The sequence below is a fragment of the Echiichthys vipera genome, assembly GCF_963691815.1.
Source record: "Echiichthys vipera genome assembly, chromosome: 7".
NCBI classification, from domain to species: Eukaryota; Metazoa; Chordata; class Actinopteri; order Perciformes; family Trachinidae; genus Echiichthys; species Echiichthys vipera.
In genome coordinates, this window is record NC_139832.1 from 29,552,809 (window position 1) to 29,574,078 (window position 21,270).

Here is a 21,270-nt window from a genome sequence, read left to right on the forward strand (position 1 = left end):
GTAACTGGTTTTGTTCAAAAGTGCCGAATTCTATCTTTATGGCTTATTGCTGTTGTTGAGTACCATTCTTATTATTATATGGATAAAATACATAAACGGCAACCCATAATACTTTATTGATATACTAAGAGTTAAGTATAATTAACATTAGATATAAGGCCACATAAGCTTTATCGTTGCCTTAGCTTATATTAGCTTAGCTATAATCTTCCAAACAACAAAAAGCCATGAAATCCAGCATTTCTGAACAAAACCTACTACAAATAGCAATAGTCAGACCCTTTAGCACTGTAGCTGATGTGTTATGATAAGTTATTTTTTTAAAGTTGGACAGCTATTTCCACCAATTTACAGTTTTTCACTGTATCCCCAGTGGCCGTTTGCTGGTATGGTCCCTATCCGGACACATCCCGTCTGGTGCAGTTTCCGGTCTTTTCTTTCTTTTAGAATTCATTTACACACTTCTAAAAATCTACAAGTGATATTTAATGTTTGGACATTGACATTCATACTGTAAGTGTAATTAATAAGGAAAGTGACTTTGATGAGAGAAAGCGGTAAGAACGCTGTGCGACGCTCAGCCTGAGCGGCTCAGGTGGTGGTTTAAATCAAAAATGGAAATTAAGAAGATTTTATGGTGTATTTTTCAGCTGTTAAAACACATCATTTATTACAAAGGACTGAAGTATGGTCCAGGATATGTTGAAAGACTTGTTTGGATGACCAGCAGCTCCCAGTGTTTATGAAGAGGAGATCCGGGCGTCTGAGTAGGGCAAAGGGTAGCACATGGCTTATTCACCGGTGTCAGCGTCCTTTTGAATGTCAACTGTTCAAACAAAGCTAAATTGGGCCCTTTAAAACAATATATGGTTACAAAAGTAAGAAGTTAGACTTTAGTTTAACACCATTAAATAAATGTAAAACATTACACAATCATTAATATATGTAGGTTAAACAGAAGGTTTGATAGAATTTACAAACTGTCCCACTAGGGACATTAATCCATTACATAGTGCTGTTCTAAGACACTCAAGCAATCCAACATTAAAAAATAAATTGGACACAACCATAAAGACACACTACCATAATAGCAAATTAATTCTTAGGTGACATTTACCCACACAGGTGAAAAATGATCAGGACATGGTGGCAATGATAATATTGGTACTCTGTTACCGAAGTTACCTGAATGTTACCCGTAGCTATGGAAACAACAACAACAGGCTAGCGTTTCAACAACGATAAGCCATGAAGATAGAATTCGGCAATTCTGAATGTGTTGTCACAAGTTCAAATATCAAATAAAAAGCATAGCTCCCTCTCCGACACAGCACCGTTCTCACAGCTGCTTTACTGTAGAAATGGAAACCTCCGGTCGGAAAAAACAGTTGTTTTAATTTTTGTTATCATAATACAAGGACCGCAAAACAACACTGGAGGAGAATAATAAACACTACTTTTCTGACTTTGAATTCATTAAATTTTCACCATTTTTTCTCGTAGATTTGCTATTATTATTATAGTATTATTATTATTTTCATACCTGGCCGTAATACGCCATTGTAGACTAGCTATTTTAAAATTTAAGTATATTTCATAAGACTTTATATTAGCTGAAACCTCCTCTTTTTAAGGGTGGTGCCCCGAGGTACTCTAGAAACCAAACTACATTACACAGTAATGTCAAGGTCAGACACTGATTGAAAAGCCCTTTCACAGAGCACAGAGCATGGACTGAGGGCTCTGAGACCTCAAAAGAGGAGGAGGAGCAGACACTTCCCTCTGCTTCCTCCACTCTCCAAACACACGGCAATCCCGACAGTGCATCTCCTCCGTTTTGGTGTCATACACAAGCCAGTCACGAACCATGCCAACCCTTACCACTTTCCACTTTGTATTAAAATGTCTTTTTTTTTTTAAATAGTCCTCCTCATCCTATTTTTTATTTTTCTTCTTCTTCTTCTACTCATTTTTTATATATATAGTCTTTTCTTTTTAAATTTCCAGTGTCTCTAGCGGCGATTACACCGGCTTTGCGTGACGAGTGCACTCCTGTGTCTCTAGTGGGAAACACACAAGCTCTGGGAATCAAGTGAAGACAGCCAGTATTTATGATATATGATTTAAACTGATATTCAACACAGTACCATTTCCATAGACTAAAAAACAACGACCCTTACAGCCCAAATCCACCCACTGCTTCAGACTAGCATCTAGTGTATGTGCCATCGATGGTAGGCTCGATGGCACAGAGTTGTCACATTTTGTCACCACTTTGTGAGGTTGGCCATGGTTCTCATGATAAAGGGTTTATAAAGGGGATAACAGAACAGTATAGCTCGTAGGCTATAGTGCAAGTCATTGTGCATGTGTGGCTATTTAATTAGCATAACGGAGCTATCAGTTTGTGTTCCTAAACCATCTGTTACAGTTACAGTTGATCGAAGAGCAAACCATCTTGTCACTTATAGTAACACCACCACAAGAATGACCACAGTCCAGGTCAAGATGAGGGAGTTAGCATGCTAATCCTGAGACATGCTCTCTCAGTACACTAAGAGTGTACAAAGTTCTTCTGAAAATGTCAGGCTGTCCTTACAACCTAACCCTGCATTCATGCCTAAAGTGTTGAGTTCATGTTCCCCAATTGTCCTTGTATCTTCTATCCCCAGGCATTCTCCTCAAAAGAGCATTGGCGGTTACATATGTTGTGCCCGCATCTACATGGACAGGACCAAAAGCTGTAGAAAAAGTGACACGCTGTTTGTGCCTTGGTCAAAGAACTGCTTAGCTTATACTGTAGGTCTAAGTGTCTACAGCCACCAGAGGGGCTCTGTCCACACTTTACCAGGGGTCTCAGTACCTCATGAGCCTCCTTTCAGAAGGATCTCTATTAAGGTAATCAATCCTGGCTGGAACAACGCAATAGAAGCGTCTGATGAAGTAATTAATGCTATCATTCTGTGTCATTTCAGTTTTACAAAAATAATTTCACGAGAATGATAAGTTATCAAAAGTTAAGAGTGCCACAGACCTGTATTTTATGTATTTTTGTCATTGTTGATACGTTAAAACAACCCCTACTTCATTCATTCATTCATCTTCAACCGCTTGTCTCTGTCAGGGTCGCAGGGGGCTGGAGCTGATCCCAGCTGGCATCGGGCTTGAGGCGGGGTACAACCTGGACAGGACGCCAGTCTATCGCAGGGCACATAGAGACAAACAGAGACAGACAACCATTCACACCTAAGGGCATTTTTTTAGAGTCATCAATGAACCTAACGTGCATGTCTTTGGATTGGGGGAGGAAACCGGAGAACCCGGAGAAAACCCACGCAGACACGGGGAGACACCTGGAACCTTCTCGCTGTGAGGCAACAGTGCTAACCACTACACAACCGTGTAGCCCCAACCCCTACTTGTAAATACAAACAAGTATGTAACGTACTATATACTATTTGGACTACCTTTCCAATAAAGATTGTAGAATTTGCTTTTGATGTGTCACAAATAATCAAAATCTCTCATTTGCTCTCTCTCAGCAGAAACCATTAGATCAAAATAACACAGACAATGCAATTTAAGATCAAGAAGTATTTTATTGAGGAATATTTCACATCATATTATATGATTAGAAAAAGCCCATTAGCTGACATGCTTTATTCAGCTGCCTCTTTTCCCTGTAAAAAAATAAATAAAACAATTCATACATACACTGCATATGCATCTACTCACACATATTCTATCAGAGTTTTGTCGGTTGTTAATTTTATAAACGTACGGTAATCAGTGATGATGACTAAAATATTGCACGAAATAAATTAGAGTACTAGTTATTTCATTTGATTTAATTTTCATTTAGATGAAATTAATTATATATTGCATATTTACCTTGCCAGCGTCACGGCTCTTTGCTCTCAACTTGTTGACCTGGGACTCTGCGATGTCAGCACGCTCCTCAGCCTCCTCCAGCTCATGCTGGACCTTCCTGCACTTAGACAGATGAACATTGGCCTGCTCCTCCTGGAAATCCAAAGAAATTGACATTTTTTTTATGTCCTAAAAGGCCAAAGTTCTATTTTGTGTGAAAAAGATCTGCTACAGTATCATATTTTCAATGTTAAAAATATATTGTCCTTACCGCCTCCTCAGCCTGCCTCTTGTAGGCCTTCACCTTGAGCTGCAACTTGTCAACCAGATCCTGCAGCCTGGCAACATTTTTCTTGTCCTCTTCAGTCTGTTCAAGTTCGTTTTAAAGTTTAGTAAATGTACATGTTGATATGTCTCTCATAATAAGTATGTCAAATTGATTTAAGTATATTAACTATCAAACTGACTGTACCTGATAGGTGAGCTCCTTCACCCTCCTCTCATATTTGCGGACACCCTTAACAGCATCTGCTCCACGTCTCTGCTCAGCCTCAACCTCTGTCTCCAGCTCACGCACCTTCAAGAATCAATAAGACAATAAGTATCCAAGTAAGTAAAGAAGTAAGTATCCAACTTTTTTCCATAAGTCTTGCTTCAGCTTTGCAAACTCTTAGCATGACTTTCTTACCCTAGACTCAAGTTTCTGGAGCTGCTTTTTGCCTCCCTTCATGGCCAGGTTTTCAGCTTCATCCAGGCGATGCTGTAGGTCCTTCACAGCAACCTCCAGGTTCTTCTTCATCCTCTCCAGGTGAGAGCTAGTATCCTGCTCCTTCTTCAGCTCCTCAGCCATCATAGCAGCCTGGAGGAGACATCATTAAATGTTAGTTAAAACTATCTTGAGAAAGCCCATTGGAGTAAAGCAGTGGCGACTGATGCTCAAGGAGGGGCCTACATCATAAATGTGTTTGTTTATTCATATGTAAATTCTTCCCTTTGCTCCTTTTCAAGAAAATGATCTGTAACCTTGTCGTACCAACTAGGCGTCTTTTCCAGGGACTTGACCAGTGTCATCTCAATGCCCTGCAGAGCTCACCTGGAACTGCTGCGCCAGGCTACGGTGAAGTGTGACCGACTGTGAGTGTGAGTGACGGGGGGAGAAGCTCCGCAGCTGCCGCTGCTTGTTGGGGAAAGAAACCGCTGAGTGACAGAAAAGAGTCGCTAAACACAACGCTAGTGGTTTTTAACAAAGACGAAGTCGCAAGGGATCGTAAAGTCTCTGGATCTGTTCAGAACAACAGAATAAAAAACATGGAAAAATCTCTGTTTCTTTGTTCTTCAATATCACTGATTCACTCATTTAGCTGTCAATCAAAAAAGGATTCCGCCAAAGAAAGCTCATCCAATCATCATGCAGAAGCCAAGCGTCCGGGCAAGCCCACTGCTCCATAGACCCCCAGAGACGCTGAGCATCTGATGGGCGGGACAAAACCCAGCATTTATCCAATGAGCGTCTAGTTTCGCTGCAGTGGAAAAACCCGCTCTACGCTTCCCCATTGAAGTCAGTAGAAGCTGTGTAAAGCACTGTGGGAATGAATAAGAAGGAAGTTGAGCCTGTTACCTGTGATAAGTAGCTGATTCTGAACAAAAGATGAAGGCTTTCTAGCGAGTATTTAGTCAATGAAATGTACACACAGCAGGACATATTTCACCATCCTTGCAGTCTTAAAGCAATCGCCACTGGAGTAAAGGTAAGGACAAGTGAAATCCAAACTTACATCAGTGATGGCCTTCTTGGCCTTCTCTTCTGCATTCCTTGCTTCCTGAACAGTATCATCCACTTCACCCTGGACCTGGACCAGGTCAGACTCAAGCTTCTTCTTAGTGTTCATAAGGCTTGTGTTCTAAAAGGTAAAAAGAGTCATCAGTTTCCAAATTTTCACATTATTTGAAATCCCATATGATGATTGAATAAATGATATGGATTGTTCACCTGAGAGTGCAGAAGTCCAACACGCTCACTGGCGTCCACCAGCTCCTGCTCAGCAACTTTGCGGCTTCTCTCTGTCTGTTCCAGAGCAGCTCTGAGTTCCTCAATTTCAGCTACCATGAGACCGTTTCTGCGATCCACCATAGCAACTTGTTCCTTGAGGTCATCCTGAGCTCTGACAGCATCATCAAGGTGCAGTAGTGCATCCTAGTGAAAAATATCAGGAAAATATTCACATGGATGCCAAAATGTAGCTGCACTGACCACAGTCTGTGGAGCCACTCACTGTGCAATTAATAATCTACTCTTACATACCTGGACACTTATCTTCTTCTTCTTTTTTGTGCAATAACTTTATCCACCACTTAAGTGCAATAATTTAATCTTGCTGCTCATTTCTGTCATATACAGTCATACATTTTTCTTATACATTTCCTCTACATTTAACTTATCTCATTTAATTTTCTGTGAATTTTATTTGACCTGTATTCTTACATCTACCTCATAAATATTTGACTAAGGGTTTATTGCTGACTGTTCATTGTTTTTTATAATTTCTGTATTTATTTAGCTAAGAGTTTATTGGTATTTTTATACTACATTTTTTATACCCCCCTTGGGTCTTTTGTAAACTGCTGGAATCTCAATTTCCTTGCGGGAGGCACCCCAAAGGATCATTAAAGAGAGGTCTAAGTATAACAACTCTGTGTCTTACCTTCAGTTGTGCCTGGACATTCCTCAGCTGCTTCTGTGACTCAGCAGCCTGCCGATTGGCATGGCTCAGCTGAATCTCCATCTCATTCAGGTCTCCCTCCATCTTCTTCTTAATTCTCAGGGCATCATTCCTGCTCCTGACCTCAGAATCCAGAGTGCTCTGCATGGAGTCAATCACCCTCTGGCTGTTCCTCTTGATCTGCTCCATCTCCTCATCTTTCTCTGCCAGCTTTCTGTCCACCTCACCCTTAATCTGGTTGAGCTCCAGCTGGACACGCAGGATCTTGGACTCTTCGTGTTCCAGAGTTCCCTTAAAATAAATGTTATATTAATCTCTGCTTTCAAACCTTTTATAGTATATTTTTTTATGACTTAGATTCAGAAGACCTCCTCAGAAAATATGTACCTCAGCCTCTTCAAGAGCTGTCTGGATCTCAGCTTTCTCTGTCTCTACTTGTTTCTTAGACTTCTCCAGTTCATGGATGCTCTTGCCAGTCTCACCAATCTGTTCAGTCAGATCTGAGATCTCCTCTGCAGAGAGATACATGTGTTTTTTATTGTTAAGCCTTAACATGTCAAAACACTTAAGTCTATGACACATACATGCTGAATACAATGTTTCTGTTACTCACGTTGCAGGTTCTTGTTTTCACGCTTCATGGTCTCTAGGTGATCCAGAGTTTCCTCATAAGAGTTCTTCATCTTGAACAACTCAGTGCTGAGAGAACGAGCCTCCTTCTGTGCTCCCTCAAGCTCTGCCTGACCCTCCTCGTACTTCTGTTTCCACTCTGCCAACACCTGATTAATAAAATACATTTCAGTTGGTTATGTTGCAAAATTAAGACAAATACATATATTTATATCATTGTTTATATTGCTCGACCACACAAAGGAAAAAATGCTACCTTGTCAAAGTTCCTCTGCTTCTTGTCCAGGTTGGCAGCCAGTGCATTGGCCCTCTCCACATCAATCATGAGGTCCTCCACCTCACTCTGGAGCCTCTGTTTGGTTTTCTCAAGAGAAGCACATTTGGAATTCACTGCCTCAATCTGCTCCTCAGCATCCTGAAGGCGCTGGGCCAATTTTTTCCTGTTTGAAGTGGTAAGATTATTCTTTGAGTTAAAACTATGAGGTTACATGCACTTTTCAGTACATTTTTGTGTAACATTGTATTTTATATATTATATGTATTTATTTATTTAAATACAAATAATGTCAGATTTATAGAAAAGAGATAATAAAGAAATAAAGTGAAGATAAATAAAAAAATACAGTGCTCTTATCTAAAATTTGTTCTCCAGAATAAGATACTAAACTAAAATAAAAACGTTTGGATATATTTCTTTAAATACAAGAACCGTATTGATCCAGGCAATACAGTTTTCAGTTGAGTTATGTTAAATTGCACCACTACTGAACTGGCCATTTAATTGTTTGAATGTTACTCACTTGGCTTCCTCCAGCTCCTCAGTGCGCTGGATAGCATCAGTTTCATACTTAGATCTCCACTGAGCCACCTCACTGTTGGCCTTGGACATTCCACGCTGCAGCTCAGCCTTGGCCTCCTGCTCCTCCTCAAACTGCTCCCTCAGCAGATCACAGTCATGACGGGCTGATTGCAGTCCATGGGCAAGAGCATTCTTGGCCTGGTGAAAGTTATATGATTGAATATAATAATTACCCCATTCCCAACCTAATAACACCCTTACTTAACAGTTTCTTACCTTAACTTCCTCTTCAATGTGTCTTTTCAGCTCCTCAATCTGCTGTGTGAAGGCCTGTTTTCCTCTGGTCAGCTGGGAGACAAGAGCTTCTTTCTCTTCAATTTGACGGCTGAACTCACCTTGTGTTAAAGATTTCATTATAAACTGTATTAGTTTGTGTTACGTCTCTCAATAACATACACAACAGACCATTCACTGATAACTTGTAGATACCATTTTCTGTCAGGAGACGTGCTTTCTGTGCACTTGTGTCATTGATTTGACGAACATTTTCATCATTCTTGGTCTTCAGTTCGCTAAGTTGGTCCTCAAGAGTACGGCACATCTTTTCAAGATTTCCCTAATGAGGAAAAGAGAGTTTAGATCATTGATCACATATTATTCATAATATGTATTACCATATCTACTATATTAAATTTAAACATTAAGATAGCATATAATGCATTGTGTACCTTTGCTTTAGCTACAGCCTCCATGTTGCTTGAGAGGTCATCAATCTCCATCTTGTATTCACTCTTTTCCTTCTCAAGCTTCTGCTTGACACGCTGGAGGTTGTCGATCTGTTCTCCCAGTTCAGCAACGCTGTCAGCCTGCTTCTTGCGAAGAGCAGCAGCAGTGGATTCATGCTGCAGAGTGGACTCCTCAAGGTCACGACGGAGCTTCTGGAACTCAGCTTCACGCTTCTTGTTCATCTCAATCTGAGTAGCAGTGGCACCACCAGCCTCCTCCAGCCTCTCACTGATCTCCTCAAGTTCCCTGGAGAGGTCAGCTCTCTGCTTCTCAACCTTGGCACGAGCAGCACGCTCAGCCTCAATCTCCTCCTCCAGTTCCTCAATACGAGCCTGTTTCATGTAGGTGTAATGTCTTTCAGTAAACTTTCAATTCTAATTCACAAAAATAGATTATACACCAATGTTTAATATAAAATATTAAATGTAACATGTCACCTGAAGCTCCTTGATCTTCTTCTGCAGCTGAGCACCCAGTGACTGCTCATCTTCAATCTTGCTAAGGAGCTGACTGATTTCAAAGTCCTTCCTGTGAAAATTATAGAAAAGAGTTCATGCAGTTCACATTTTTTCCCTTCTACAAGAAGAATGGCTGTTGTAAAATTCAAAAAACTGTTACTTTTTAATTTTCTCATCAGACTGCTGCTTGTCATTCTCAAGATCCATGATGGATTCCTGGGCCAGTTTCAGATCACCCTCGAGCTTCCTCTTGGCTCTCTCAAGGTCCATGCGCAGCTTCTTCTCTTGTTCCAGAGAACCCTCAAGCTGAACATCAACATGAGTTTTTAATGATCACATTGAAGAAGAATCTTGCTTTGTCAACCCAAGTGTCTTTGTAAACTTACGTCATCCACTTGCTGCTCCAGCTTGGTCTTGGCCTTGGTCAGAGTGTTGACTTTGTCTTCCTCAGCCTGCAGGTCATCAAGAGTCTGCTGATGAGCCTCCTGAAGGGCTTTCTTTTCCTTGGTCAGCTTAGCAATGCTCTCATCCTGAGAGGCCATCTCCTCAGTCAGGTTCTTCACCTAGTGTCCAAGAAAGATTTTGTCATTAAACAGAAGTCATTACAATCTTACTTGATCAGCTGAACAGATAATTATTTACAAACCTTGTTCTCAGTGGCATGTTTCTCTTTCTCCACTTTGGCCAAGGTAAGCTCCAGATCATCAATATCCTTCTTGAGCTCAGAACATTCATCCTCCAGCTTTCTCTTCTTGGCAGTGAGCTCAGCATTGATTTCCTCTTCATCCTCCAGTCTCTCAGTTGTCTCTTTGAGTTTGGCCTCCATCTGAATCTTACTTTTGATAAGTCCCTCACATCTCTCTTCAGCATCTGACAGATTTTCTGTTTCCTATTTTATTTCATTAAAAATGGATTTTAGTCCATCAACATTGAAACATATGAAACATCATCAACTGTCTGTTGGGGTGTACTTACTGATGCTACTTGCAGCTGCAGATCATTCTTCTCCTGCAGAAGGGACACCATCTTCTCCTCTAGTTCCTTCTTTTTGGCAAGGGCAGTAGCCAAGTCAGTCTTCATCTTATCATAGTTCTCCTTCATATTTGCCAGCTCCTTCTCAGTTTCAGCACTCTTCAGTAGAGGCTTGATCTTGTAGTACACCTTCATCCATGGCCAATGTTTCACATTCATGAATGAGCGGACATTGTACTGGATGGTATATATGGCTTCCCTGCACACAAGAAGTAGCTGTTGTGAAAAAAAGGTTTTTGTCATTTTATATAGCATCATTTATAATGAGCTGTTTTCAACTTGCCTCCTCTCCATCATCTTGACAAACTCCTTTCTCATGACATAACCACGGCACAAAGCTTGAGTCATGGTGACCAGAACCGCCAGTTTTTCATCTCTCATCTCCTCAAGAACACCTATCAGACCGGCTTTAAAGAATACCTGAATAAACAAATAATAAAAATGAAAGAAGACCTGATTCAGTTGAATTCAGTGAATGATTCACACCCTGCAGAACAACAACAACAGCAACAAAAAAAAAAGGTTTTAGCTGACCCCATATGGTTGAAACACACTTGACTAAACAACTTAACCACCTTGGTAATTATTCTTCAGTAAAATGATGTAGGCATGGTGCTTACCTTGGTGTGTCCAAATTTGTACTCATCATGGTTAACATCAATTGACCCAAGCAGCTTCTCTGAAGCCTTCTTGTTGTCAATGAACTGGCCCTCAGGGATGACACTGGCATTTAGCACCTTATACCTTTTTATGGCAGAGTTAATGGTCAATGTAAGTACTTTCTTTGAATAATCTGCTTCAAAATTCTATCGAATTATCAATGGATACCTCTGCTTGAAGTCAGCATAGAGGATTCTGCTGGGGAAACCTTTCCTGCAGATTCTGATACCCTCCAGCACACCGTTACACCTGAGCTGGTGGATGACCAGGAAGTTCTCCATCAGACCTATAGAAAGACAATTCTTAATGATTTCTTTGAATAATTACTCTCTTTGTTGGGGTAGCACAAAATTAAGTTAACCATACAAGCATATTAAAATAACTTCTTAAAGAATATGATGATAGTGTTCTCTATGCACCTGGAGTCTTTGACTCATTGGGAATCAGGCAGCGCACAAAGTGAGGGTGGGTGCTCCTCAAGTTAGTCATCAGCTTCCCCAAGTTCTCCTGTAGGTTCAAAATGATAATTATTATTATGACAGAACACAATTGTGAGTTTGAGTATAAACTGGGATATATTGAAAACATTTGCAAAGTTAAACCTTACCCTAAACTGTGAAGACACAGTCTGCATAGAACCACCCTTCTTCTTGCCTCCCTTCTTTCCAACCTCTGTGGATAATTTTAAGAGAACATGTTTTATTAGATGGCCCATAAAATATCCATGAGCACATGCTGCAGCTAGCTAAAAAGTGTTTACTGTATTCAATGTCTTACCCTCAACAACAGGAGGATACAGAAGAACCAGCAGTTTCACTGAGGATTTCATGTACAGCTGAACAACAGAGTCATTCAGTGGATCCTTGTTCTTGTCCAGCCAGCCAGCGATATTGTAGTCCACAGTACCAGCATAGTGCACCAGGGAGAAGTGGGCCTCAGCTTTGCCCTTAGCGGGCTTTGGCTTCTCAAATGCTTTGGTTTTGCCAAGATGCTGGTCATATAGCTTGTTCTTGAAGGTTGTGTCTGAAGCCTTTGGGAACATGCACTCCTCTTCAAGGATGGAGAAGATGCCCATGGGCTTGAGAAAAAGAAGTATGTCATTGAGTGATGCATAAAGTCAACTAAGACTAATTACACATAATCTCCTTGTTATTACCTTTTCAATCAGCTCAATGCAGGCAGCCAAGTCCATGCCAAAGTCAATGAATTCCCAGATAATACCTTCCTTCTTGTACTCTTCTTGCTCCAGGACAAACATGTGGTGGTTGAAAAACTGTTGCAGTTTCTCATTGGTGAAGTTGATGCACAGCTGCTCCAAGGTGTTGAACTGTGAGGACACAAGCAGCTTAATCTCTTACAGGCAAAAATAATGTTTCCTTCATGAAAAGTATGATCTGCTGAACTATTGGAAAGGAAACTTACGTCAAAGATTTCAAAGCCAGCGATATCCAGGACACCAATGAAGTACTGCCTCGCCTGTTTGGTGTCCAACATCTGGTTGATACGGACGACCATCCACAAGAACATCCTCTCGTAGATAGATTTTGCCAGGGCACTCACTGAGTTACACACCTGAATAAAATCAAGGATGTGATTTTATTATTGGATTGCTGGTATTTTGAGCTTTTCCTAATTAAAGGAATGAAAAATAATCCAAGATGGTCGTGGACTTTTACTACATTATGCATTCAGCATAACTAACACAACCAATCTCTTAAAAAGTAAGCTTTTGGATACTGATAATTCTTGTTTACCTGATTCACAGTCTGTCCCTTGGTGACATACTCATTTCCGACCTTCACTCTGGGGTAGCACAGAGCCTTCAGCAGGTCGGCTGAGTTCAGACCCAGCAAATAGGCAACCTTATCAGCCTCTGAAAATAGTTTAGTGCTCTCAATTATGATATGATCAGAAACCAGTGTTATAGAGAACTCTATTGCTGTTGTTTCCAAGCTATTCACTTTGAATTAACATTAAATATTCACCCTCTGTGCCATCAGGCTCAGCCTGCTCCTCACGCTGCTTCTGCTTGAACTTCATGTTACCATGGTGAAGCACAGCACCAGTCATCTTGTAGATGCTCATCTTCTCTTCATTACTGAAGCCCAGGATGTCAATAGCATTCTGAGTTCAAAAGAGATGTCCACACAAAACATAATCACTTTGGAAAATGCACTTAATATACTTGTATGCACAAAAAATATTTAAATACAAGTGAAGATCACTCACGTCAGTGGCCTCCAGCTCAACATTGTCATCAATGCTGGCAACAGTGATCTGACCCATGCTGCACATGGGGAAGTCATAGGGGTTGGTTGTGATGAGACACAAATCTGGAGATCAAATAATGGACAGAACATCAATACATTTGTTTCATATGAAAAATGTAAGCAGTATCAAGGTTGTGCAAGATCCATAGAATGTAAAAAAATGGACGTAGCCTCTCCCTCAAGGTCTGGTCTCTCAACTTGATCCAACCATCCTCGCCCATGGGCGTTGCCATCTAGATTAGCATCTAGTGTATGTGTCATCGATAGTGGGCTATATTGCAAGTCATGGTGCAAGTGCGGCTATTTAATAAGCATAACAGAGCTAACATGTTGTGTTTCTAAACAATTTATTGGTACAGTTGGTTGAGGGGCAAACCATCTTGTCACTTAAAGTAACACCACCACACAAATGACCGCAGTCAAGGTCGCGATGACAGAGTTAGCATGCTAATCCTGACAACTAGCATCTGAGGCGAAGTAAAGGCCAGCAGCTAGCTGTAACTCAAGAGGCTCATTGGAGGCTTTGACCTCCAATAAAATAAAAACTGGGTACTATAAACTTCACCCCCCTCCATGTTGCCATGGAGATATGACCCAAACATACAGACTAGAATTTTTTTTTTTTCCAGGCCTTAAATATATTTAATTATACTGTTAAAACGGCTTGTTTAACATGGGGGTCAATTAGAAATGGCTTTTTTATGAAACCTATCCCTAGTGGCCACTCAACTAACTCGCCCTTCGACCTTGTTTTGGTTTATGGTGTGGAAATTGATGACTTAATAGTCTTTCCACAGAATCCTATTTTATCAGACCATTATTTAATAACTTTTGAATTCATATTACAGGACTACTCACCACTGGGTAAAAGTGTCTACACCAGATGTTTATCTGATAGTGCTATAACTAAATTTAAGGAAGCGATTCCATCTGCATTTACTTTAATGCCTTATCCTAATATTCAAGATTCCTGCACTAACGTTAGTTTCTCTGAAATTGATCACCTTGTTGAAAGTGTTGCAGGCTCTCTAAGAACAACACTTGACTCTGTTGCTCCTTTAAAAAAGAAGATAATAAAACAGAGGAAGTTAGCTCCGTGGTATAACTCACAAACCCGTGAATTAAAACAAATATCGCGAAAGTTGGAAAGTAAATGGCGCTCCACTAAACTGGAGGAATCTCACTTAGTTTGGCAAGAAAGTCTTAAAACCTATAGGAAGGACCTCCGTAATGCCAGAGCAGCCTATTACTCATCTTTAATAGAGGAGAATAAGAACAATCCTAGATTTCTTTTTAGCACTGTAGCCAGGCTGACAGAGAGCCACAGCTCTACTGAGCCATGTATTCCTATAACCCTCAGTAGTAACGACTTCATGACCTTCTTTAATGACAAAATTATAACTATTAGAGACAAAATCAACTCGCTTGGCACTATTTGTTCATCAAACCCAGGAACCTTACAAACTGTACGACCTGAAATATTCTTGGACTGCTTTTCTACAGTCGACCTTAACAAATTAACATCTACTATTTCAGCATCAAAACCTTCTACTTGTCTTCTAGACTCTATTCCAACTAGGTTACTTAAAGAAGTGTTACCTTTAATTAGCACTCCTGTATTAGATATGATTAACATGTCTTTGTCAGCAGGTTATGTACCACAGTCTTTTAAAGTAGCTGTAATTAAACCTCTTCTTAAAAAGCCCAGTCTTGATCCTGAGGTACTAGCCAACTATAGACCTATATCTAACCTTCCTTTTCTCTCTAAGATCCTCGAGAAATTAGTTGCCAATCAGTTGTGTGACTTTTTACATAATAATGAGTTATTTGAGGATTTCCAGTCAGGATTTAGAGCAAATCATAGCACTGAGACAGCACTGGTGAAAATTACTAACGACCTTCTAATAGCTTCAGACAAAGGACTTGTCTCTGTACTTGTCTTACTAGATCTTAGTGCTGCCTTCGACACTATTGACCATCACATCCTGCTACACAGACTAGAGCATCTGATCGGCATTAAAGGAACCGCACTGAGCTGGTTTAAGTCATATTTATCAGATAGATCTCAGTTTGTACATGTTAATGACAAATCCTCCATGCACACTAAAGTTAGTCACGGAGTCCCACAGGGTTCTGTCCTTGGACCGATTCTTTTCACCTTATATATGCTTCCCTTAGGAATTATTATAAGGAAGCACTCCATACATTTTCATTGTTATGCTGATGATACACAATTATATTTGTCGATCAAACCAGAAGAAACCCATCAGTTAGATAAACTTCAAATGTGCATTAAGGAAATAAAAAGCTGGATGACCTGCAATTTCCTGATGTTAAACTCAGACAAAACTGAAATTATTGTACTTGGCCCCAAAGGCCTCCGAAACTCAATAGCTAAAGACATTGTTACTCTGGATGATGTTGTGTTGTCCTCCAGCACCACAGTAAGGAATCTGGGTGTTATTTTTGATCAAGATATGTCCTTCGATTCTCACATAAAACTAACGACAAGGACTGCATATTTTCACCTGCGTAATATTGCAAAAATTAGGAACATTGTGTCTCAGAAAGATGCAGAGAAACTTGTTCATGCATTTGTTACTTCTAGGCTGGACTATTGCAATTCCTTATTATCAGGCTGCTCCAATAAGTCTGTTAAGAGTCTCCAGTTAGTCCAAAATGCTGCAGCTCGTGTACTAACTAAAACAAATAGAAGAGAACATATTTCTCCTGTATTAGCTTCTCTGCACTGGCTACCTGTAAAATCTAGAATAGAATTTAAAATCCTTCTCCTTACGTACAAAGCTCTTATTGGTCAGGCTCCGTCGTATCTTAAAGAGCTCATAGTACCGTATCACCCAACTAGATCTCTGCGCTCTGAGAATGCAGGGCTACTCGTCGTTCCTAGAGTCTCCAAAAGTAGAATGGGAGGCAGAGCCTTCAGCTACCAAGCTCCTCTCCTGTGGAACCAACTCCCAAATGTTATTCGGGAGGCAGACACTGTCCCCTTATTTAAGAGTAAACTTAAAACTTTCCTTTTTGATAAAGCTTACAGCTAGGGCTTACGATGAGACTTTATTCTGCTTAATTATGCTGCTATAGGCCTAGTCTGCCGGGGGATAATACTTTTCCTGATACTCTGAGCTTCTCTCCTCTCTGTCTGAATCATTCATGTCCCATCAATGCATGTTACTGATTCAGCTTCTTCCCCGGAGCTGTTTGTGCTTTGTCGTCTCGCAGGTCTCTGCTGATCGTGGTGGTGCTTGCTGCCGTGGTCCTACATGACGCTTCCTGCTGCTATTGTCACTGTTACTCATATATACTATCACTAGTTTAATAAACTATAAAATTTGTAGCTGTATTGTAGCTGCTATTGCCACTACTCATCATTGATCATGTTTGCCACCATAATTATTATCATTTTCATATTCTGTCACCTTAGCTGTGCTTGTTTCTACTATTCTGTTGTATTAACTGCCTTAACATATACGTCATATTCACATTACTATAAATATTATAGTTACTGTTAGGCTTTGCTTGCATCTCTGGAAGTGTGTCTGTCTGTCTCTCCCTGTCCATCTGTGTGTCTTTTCTCTCTTTCTCTCTCCTTTTCTTCCTCCCCAACCGGTCAAGACAGATGGCCGTCCTCCACAGAGCTGGGTCTGTCTGACGTTCCTGCCTGTTATAGGGAAGGTTTTCGTTGCCACTGTACTCTACAGAGGAATTGTTGGGTCTATGTAAATCATAAATAAGTCATTGAGTGTGGTCTTTACCTACTCTGTAAAGTGTCCTGAGATAACTTTTGTTATGATTTGACACTATAAATAAAATTGAATTGAACTAACTGCCATTTTTGTTACTACCTTATTGGATCAACCAGGGAATCGCTGTGTTGGGGGCTTAGCAAGATCTCAGTCTGCTTACCAATCAGCTCAGGTTTGAAGTTGGTCATCATCTGGTAGAAGATGTGGTAGCCTCTTTCATCAGGTAGCTGGAATGTCACTCTAGACTTCTCCAGCAGATCTACAATTATTGTTTACAGGTTACAGCCTAGTTAATTCTCAGTTCCAGTTGTTTGTATATACTATGAGTATTATTACTTACATGTTTCAATATCAGCACTAGCCAGTTTGCCAGTTGTGCCGAAATGAATTCTGATGAATTTACCCTTTGGGAAAAAAAGGATTGTTTGATGTCCTTGCTCATCTGGAAGACCTCACTTGTGTAGAAATATGTCCATACTTACAAAACGAGAAGAGTTGTCATTCCTCACAGTTTTGGCATTACCATAGGCCTCAAGCAGGGGATTGGCTGCAATAATCTGATCCTCCAGTGACCCCTATAATCCAGGATTAGAACTGCTATCAGAACATGACTGAAAAAATATTCCATTATCTAAGAAATCTGAATTTTAATCACTACGCAGTACCATACCTTTGTTGTGTCCCTTTTCTTTTCTCCACCAACTGAGATTGTTGCAAAGTACTGGATGACACGTTTGGTGTTCACAGTCTTTCCAGCACCAGATTCTCCACTACGAGTAGACACAGTATTATAAGAATTTGATTGAAATATTTATCTGTTTCCGGGGTTCTATGTTTAATGTTCAGAGAACCCTTGTTATAAGCGCCACCCATGGTGCATACTGAACTGAAGGTAGTACTGTTGCTCACATGCTCACACACCATCTGTGTGTGCAAATTCTATAGTACCGGCCATAACAGTAAGACAAGCATCATGTTGATAGAAAGCTGTAATATTAATTTAATTCCCATTTAAAATGACACTAGCTTGCTGTCTGCAAATCACTCCATAAGCCAATGCCATGACGGAACCAATGACAAATTCATGCCGCTCAGCCAAATGGCCAACCTTTAGCGTAGGTTATGATGGAGAGGAAGTTGCTAACATTAGCCAGCTAGCTGTAACTCAGCTATGCTGCATGGATCTGGCTTTGAATGCATCTCAATGCCAGCTCATAAAGTCATTCACAAACTGCAAGCCAGATCAGACCTTGGAGTCTGGATGGATGGCTGACATTATCCACTTAATGTAGTTCTTTGCTACATCAGCTAACTAGCAATTCGTCCACAAAGTTCCTCTAGGAGTGTTATCAAGATGGGGTGGGTAAGTCGTACCACTACAATACAGTCTGCTCAGGCTGTGTCTCCGGTACACACACTTTGCATTGGCCAGCAAACGACAGACCCTCAGCCAGCCGGAAACCCATTACTGGGGGACCGAGTCCTGGCACAGAGTAAGATTCCACGCTGGTTCAGCAAACTATTTACTGCTATTACACAAGACAGCTGCCAACCTTAAGTCTGTCTCAGGGCTGCCATTGCAAAATTTATAGCTGAAGTACAGCATCGGTTGACATTTGCGGCATCCATTTCTCAGCTAACGTTAGCTAATGCTGCAGAATGTTGGCTGTAGGGGAACTAAAGAGAGGTAAGGGACTTGGGACCACGGAACACGTCACATCCTTTGCATTTTTTGGGAACATTTCAAGCCACATTCTCTACATAGAAGGCAGTGCTAAGGCTGTCAAAGGCAACCAAGAAAGAAGGGGATGGTCTCACTTTTTTAAGTCACGTAACAACCGGTTTGCCACTTGTCAATAAAAAACGAACATTGCATTTTAAAAATTAAACAAGGAACATTTAAATCATGTCAATAAACGTAAATAGTACAAACTTACGTGATCAAGATGGACTGGTTCTCCCTATCTGTTAAATAAAAACAAAAATAATGAGGATTTAGTACAAGAGAAACCTCATAGACATATAAATTCTATAGTACATAGCTATGATAATGACTTACCAGTGAGCATGAACTGATATGCATTGTCAGAGACTGAGAAGATATGGGGTGGAGCCTCCATACGTTTCTTGCCTCTATAGGCACTTACACATTCAGCATCGTACACTGGGAGCCATTTGTAGGGATTCACAGTGGCACAGAACAACCCAGAGTAGGTCTGAAAGTGATCAACAGATAATAGTTTACATGTTGTGTTTCCTACAAGTATAGCCATTTCCAATAGCTCTCTTTTCACATTGGGCGGATTGTCTTACGTAGATCATCCATGCTGCATAACGCTCTTTGAGGTTATACAGCACAGCGGCTTCATTGAGATGGGTCATCATGGCCATGTCTTCAATCTTGTCATACTTAGGAGGGTTCATTGGAGTGACATCAGCTTCTTTAACTGTCTTCTCCTGTATATGGACATTTGTCACAATGAGAACAGATCATATAGAATTCCCAGTTAACTTATTTTATGATACCAACCTCCTGAGTGTCCAGGACTTTGACCGAGATTTTGTCACCATCTCTCTTGAGGATTGTTCCCTTCAAGTACAGCTCCTTGGCATCAGTCACGTAGCAGGCAGTCTTGGCATCAAATGGTTTAGCTTGAGCTTCAATTCTCTCCTTCTCTGGCTTACGGAGATAAATGGCAGCTTTGCCATAAACGGCCATCTCTGCGTCTGTGCTCATGGTGGCAGCTGATGTCTGTTAGATAATTACAAAGAAGCCACTTTCTTAGACTAATGTTTGAAGTCCATGTTATTAAACAGCACTTGAATCGGAAAGTCTGCTAAAAAGAAAACATATCTCCACTGAAACCATGTCTGTGGATCGTTATAGTTTGGTTTCGACTTTACTCAAAGTGCTTTTCAAACTTAGATGATATTAAGAACAAATACTGACAAATTGTTGACTTTGGTCAAAGTGTGTAGTTACATACCTTTGGACATTCAATAAATGCTAAATGTTTTGCATATTAAAGGCTAATGAAGAAGTCAAGCATTTAAAAGTTTTCCTTACCTCACCTCCCCTCTGTCAACAGTATGTACCAATCCTGTCTGAAACAGAATTCATTATTAGAGTAGCTGTAAAAACAGGATTAACTCAGCAAATGTTTCTAACTACATAAATCTTCTTAAATAAAGAAAGCCATTCAAATGGTCTGTAGCAGACAAGTAAGAGAATATGGATTTACCACAAGCAGGAACTCACAGGTCTTCAGTGTCACACACTGTGTCCACAAGTGGCCTTTATATTGACTTTGGTTTTGATGACACAGCTCAAAATATAAGTGGTAAATACACACACCAAATGTGGTAAGGCAGATAGACACACATAAAAAAAATATGTTGTAATAATACACCATCTTATGTTTCAGGTTTCAGTTATTAAGGCCAGGTTATTCTCCATAGAGATCCAAAAGTGGTCTCAGACATTCTTGACAATGAAGTCACTCTGTAATGTCTTGGCTCTCCTCTTAACCGCCTGTGCTTGTGACCTTTACATTGGGGGGCATGCTTAGTAGTTTTCAGTCTACAGACCTCAAATGCAACATTGGTTTCATCACATTTTGATTTAAAACAGCTAATGAAATGCTTTGCAGCATAGCTTATGTTGCAGCCAGCCATTCTAATTAAAATTGTATATGTTATTTAAACTGTGTTCCAAATAGTTTAAATCTCACATTTGCTTCCTTTAAGAAGACACAATATGATAAAAAAACACACACACAAAAAAAAAAAACACAGACAATGCAATTTAGGATTAAAACTATTTTATTTTGATACATGTCAAATCATATGTGATCATTTACAGCACATCATCTAAGGTAGTTTGTTCAGTTGCCACTCTTCCGTGAGATAAAATAAAACAGTTAATAAAGACAATGCATATGCGCCTACATACACATCATACTCAAGATTTTGTCATTCATATTTTGAAGCTTACGGAAATATTCAATTCAATTGAATTTATAGTGCCAAATCACAACAAATGTTGTCTCAAGACACTTTACATAAAGGATAGGTCTTGACGACACTCTATGACTTATTTATGATTTACAGAGACCCAACAATTGAACAGACCCGGCTCTATGTCAGACTGCCATCTGCCTTGAGTGGTTGGGGGAGAGAGGGAGAGGGAGACAGACAGACATACAGACAGAAAGACAGGCCAAGGAATGCAAGCAACCACAGAATTAGCATTAACTGTAAGGAAAGTTAGTAATATGCATT

At 40.2% G+C, this 21,270-nt stretch overlaps 1 protein-coding gene across 1 annotated transcript; it reads right to left on the reverse strand.

The window, feature by feature from the left end:
• Positions 1-3,579: 3,579 nt before the first annotated feature.
• LOC310949709 (myosin heavy chain, fast skeletal muscle-like) lies at positions 3,580-20,308 on the reverse strand. Its single transcript, XM_083917222.1, has 41 exons — positions 20,232-20,308; positions 20,057-20,094; positions 19,520-19,741; positions 19,303-19,446; positions 19,049-19,205; positions 18,927-18,954; positions 17,660-17,759; positions 17,472-17,564; positions 17,330-17,393; positions 17,150-17,248; positions 13,185-13,288; positions 12,941-13,079; positions 12,710-12,828; positions 12,378-12,527; positions 12,112-12,282; positions 11,733-12,033; positions 11,563-11,627; positions 11,375-11,462; positions 11,124-11,241; positions 10,916-11,039; positions 10,579-10,715; positions 10,239-10,494; positions 9,910-10,152; positions 9,650-9,826; positions 9,424-9,569; positions 9,243-9,333; positions 8,748-9,137; positions 8,509-8,635; positions 8,296-8,414; positions 8,021-8,217; positions 7,477-7,660; positions 7,204-7,369; positions 6,978-7,102; positions 6,573-6,881; positions 5,861-6,064; positions 5,646-5,771; positions 4,559-4,729; positions 4,343-4,447; positions 4,142-4,237; positions 3,892-4,023; positions 3,580-3,680 (listed from the first exon to the last, which is right to left on the reverse strand). Exons 3-41 carry the CDS (start codon positions 19,724-19,726, stop codon positions 3,660-3,662), a joined length of 5,793 nt encoding a protein of 1,930 aa, XP_083773348.1. The 5' UTR covers positions 19,727-19,741; positions 20,057-20,094; positions 20,232-20,308; the 3' UTR covers positions 3,580-3,659.
• Positions 20,309-21,270: the final 962 nt, after the last annotated feature.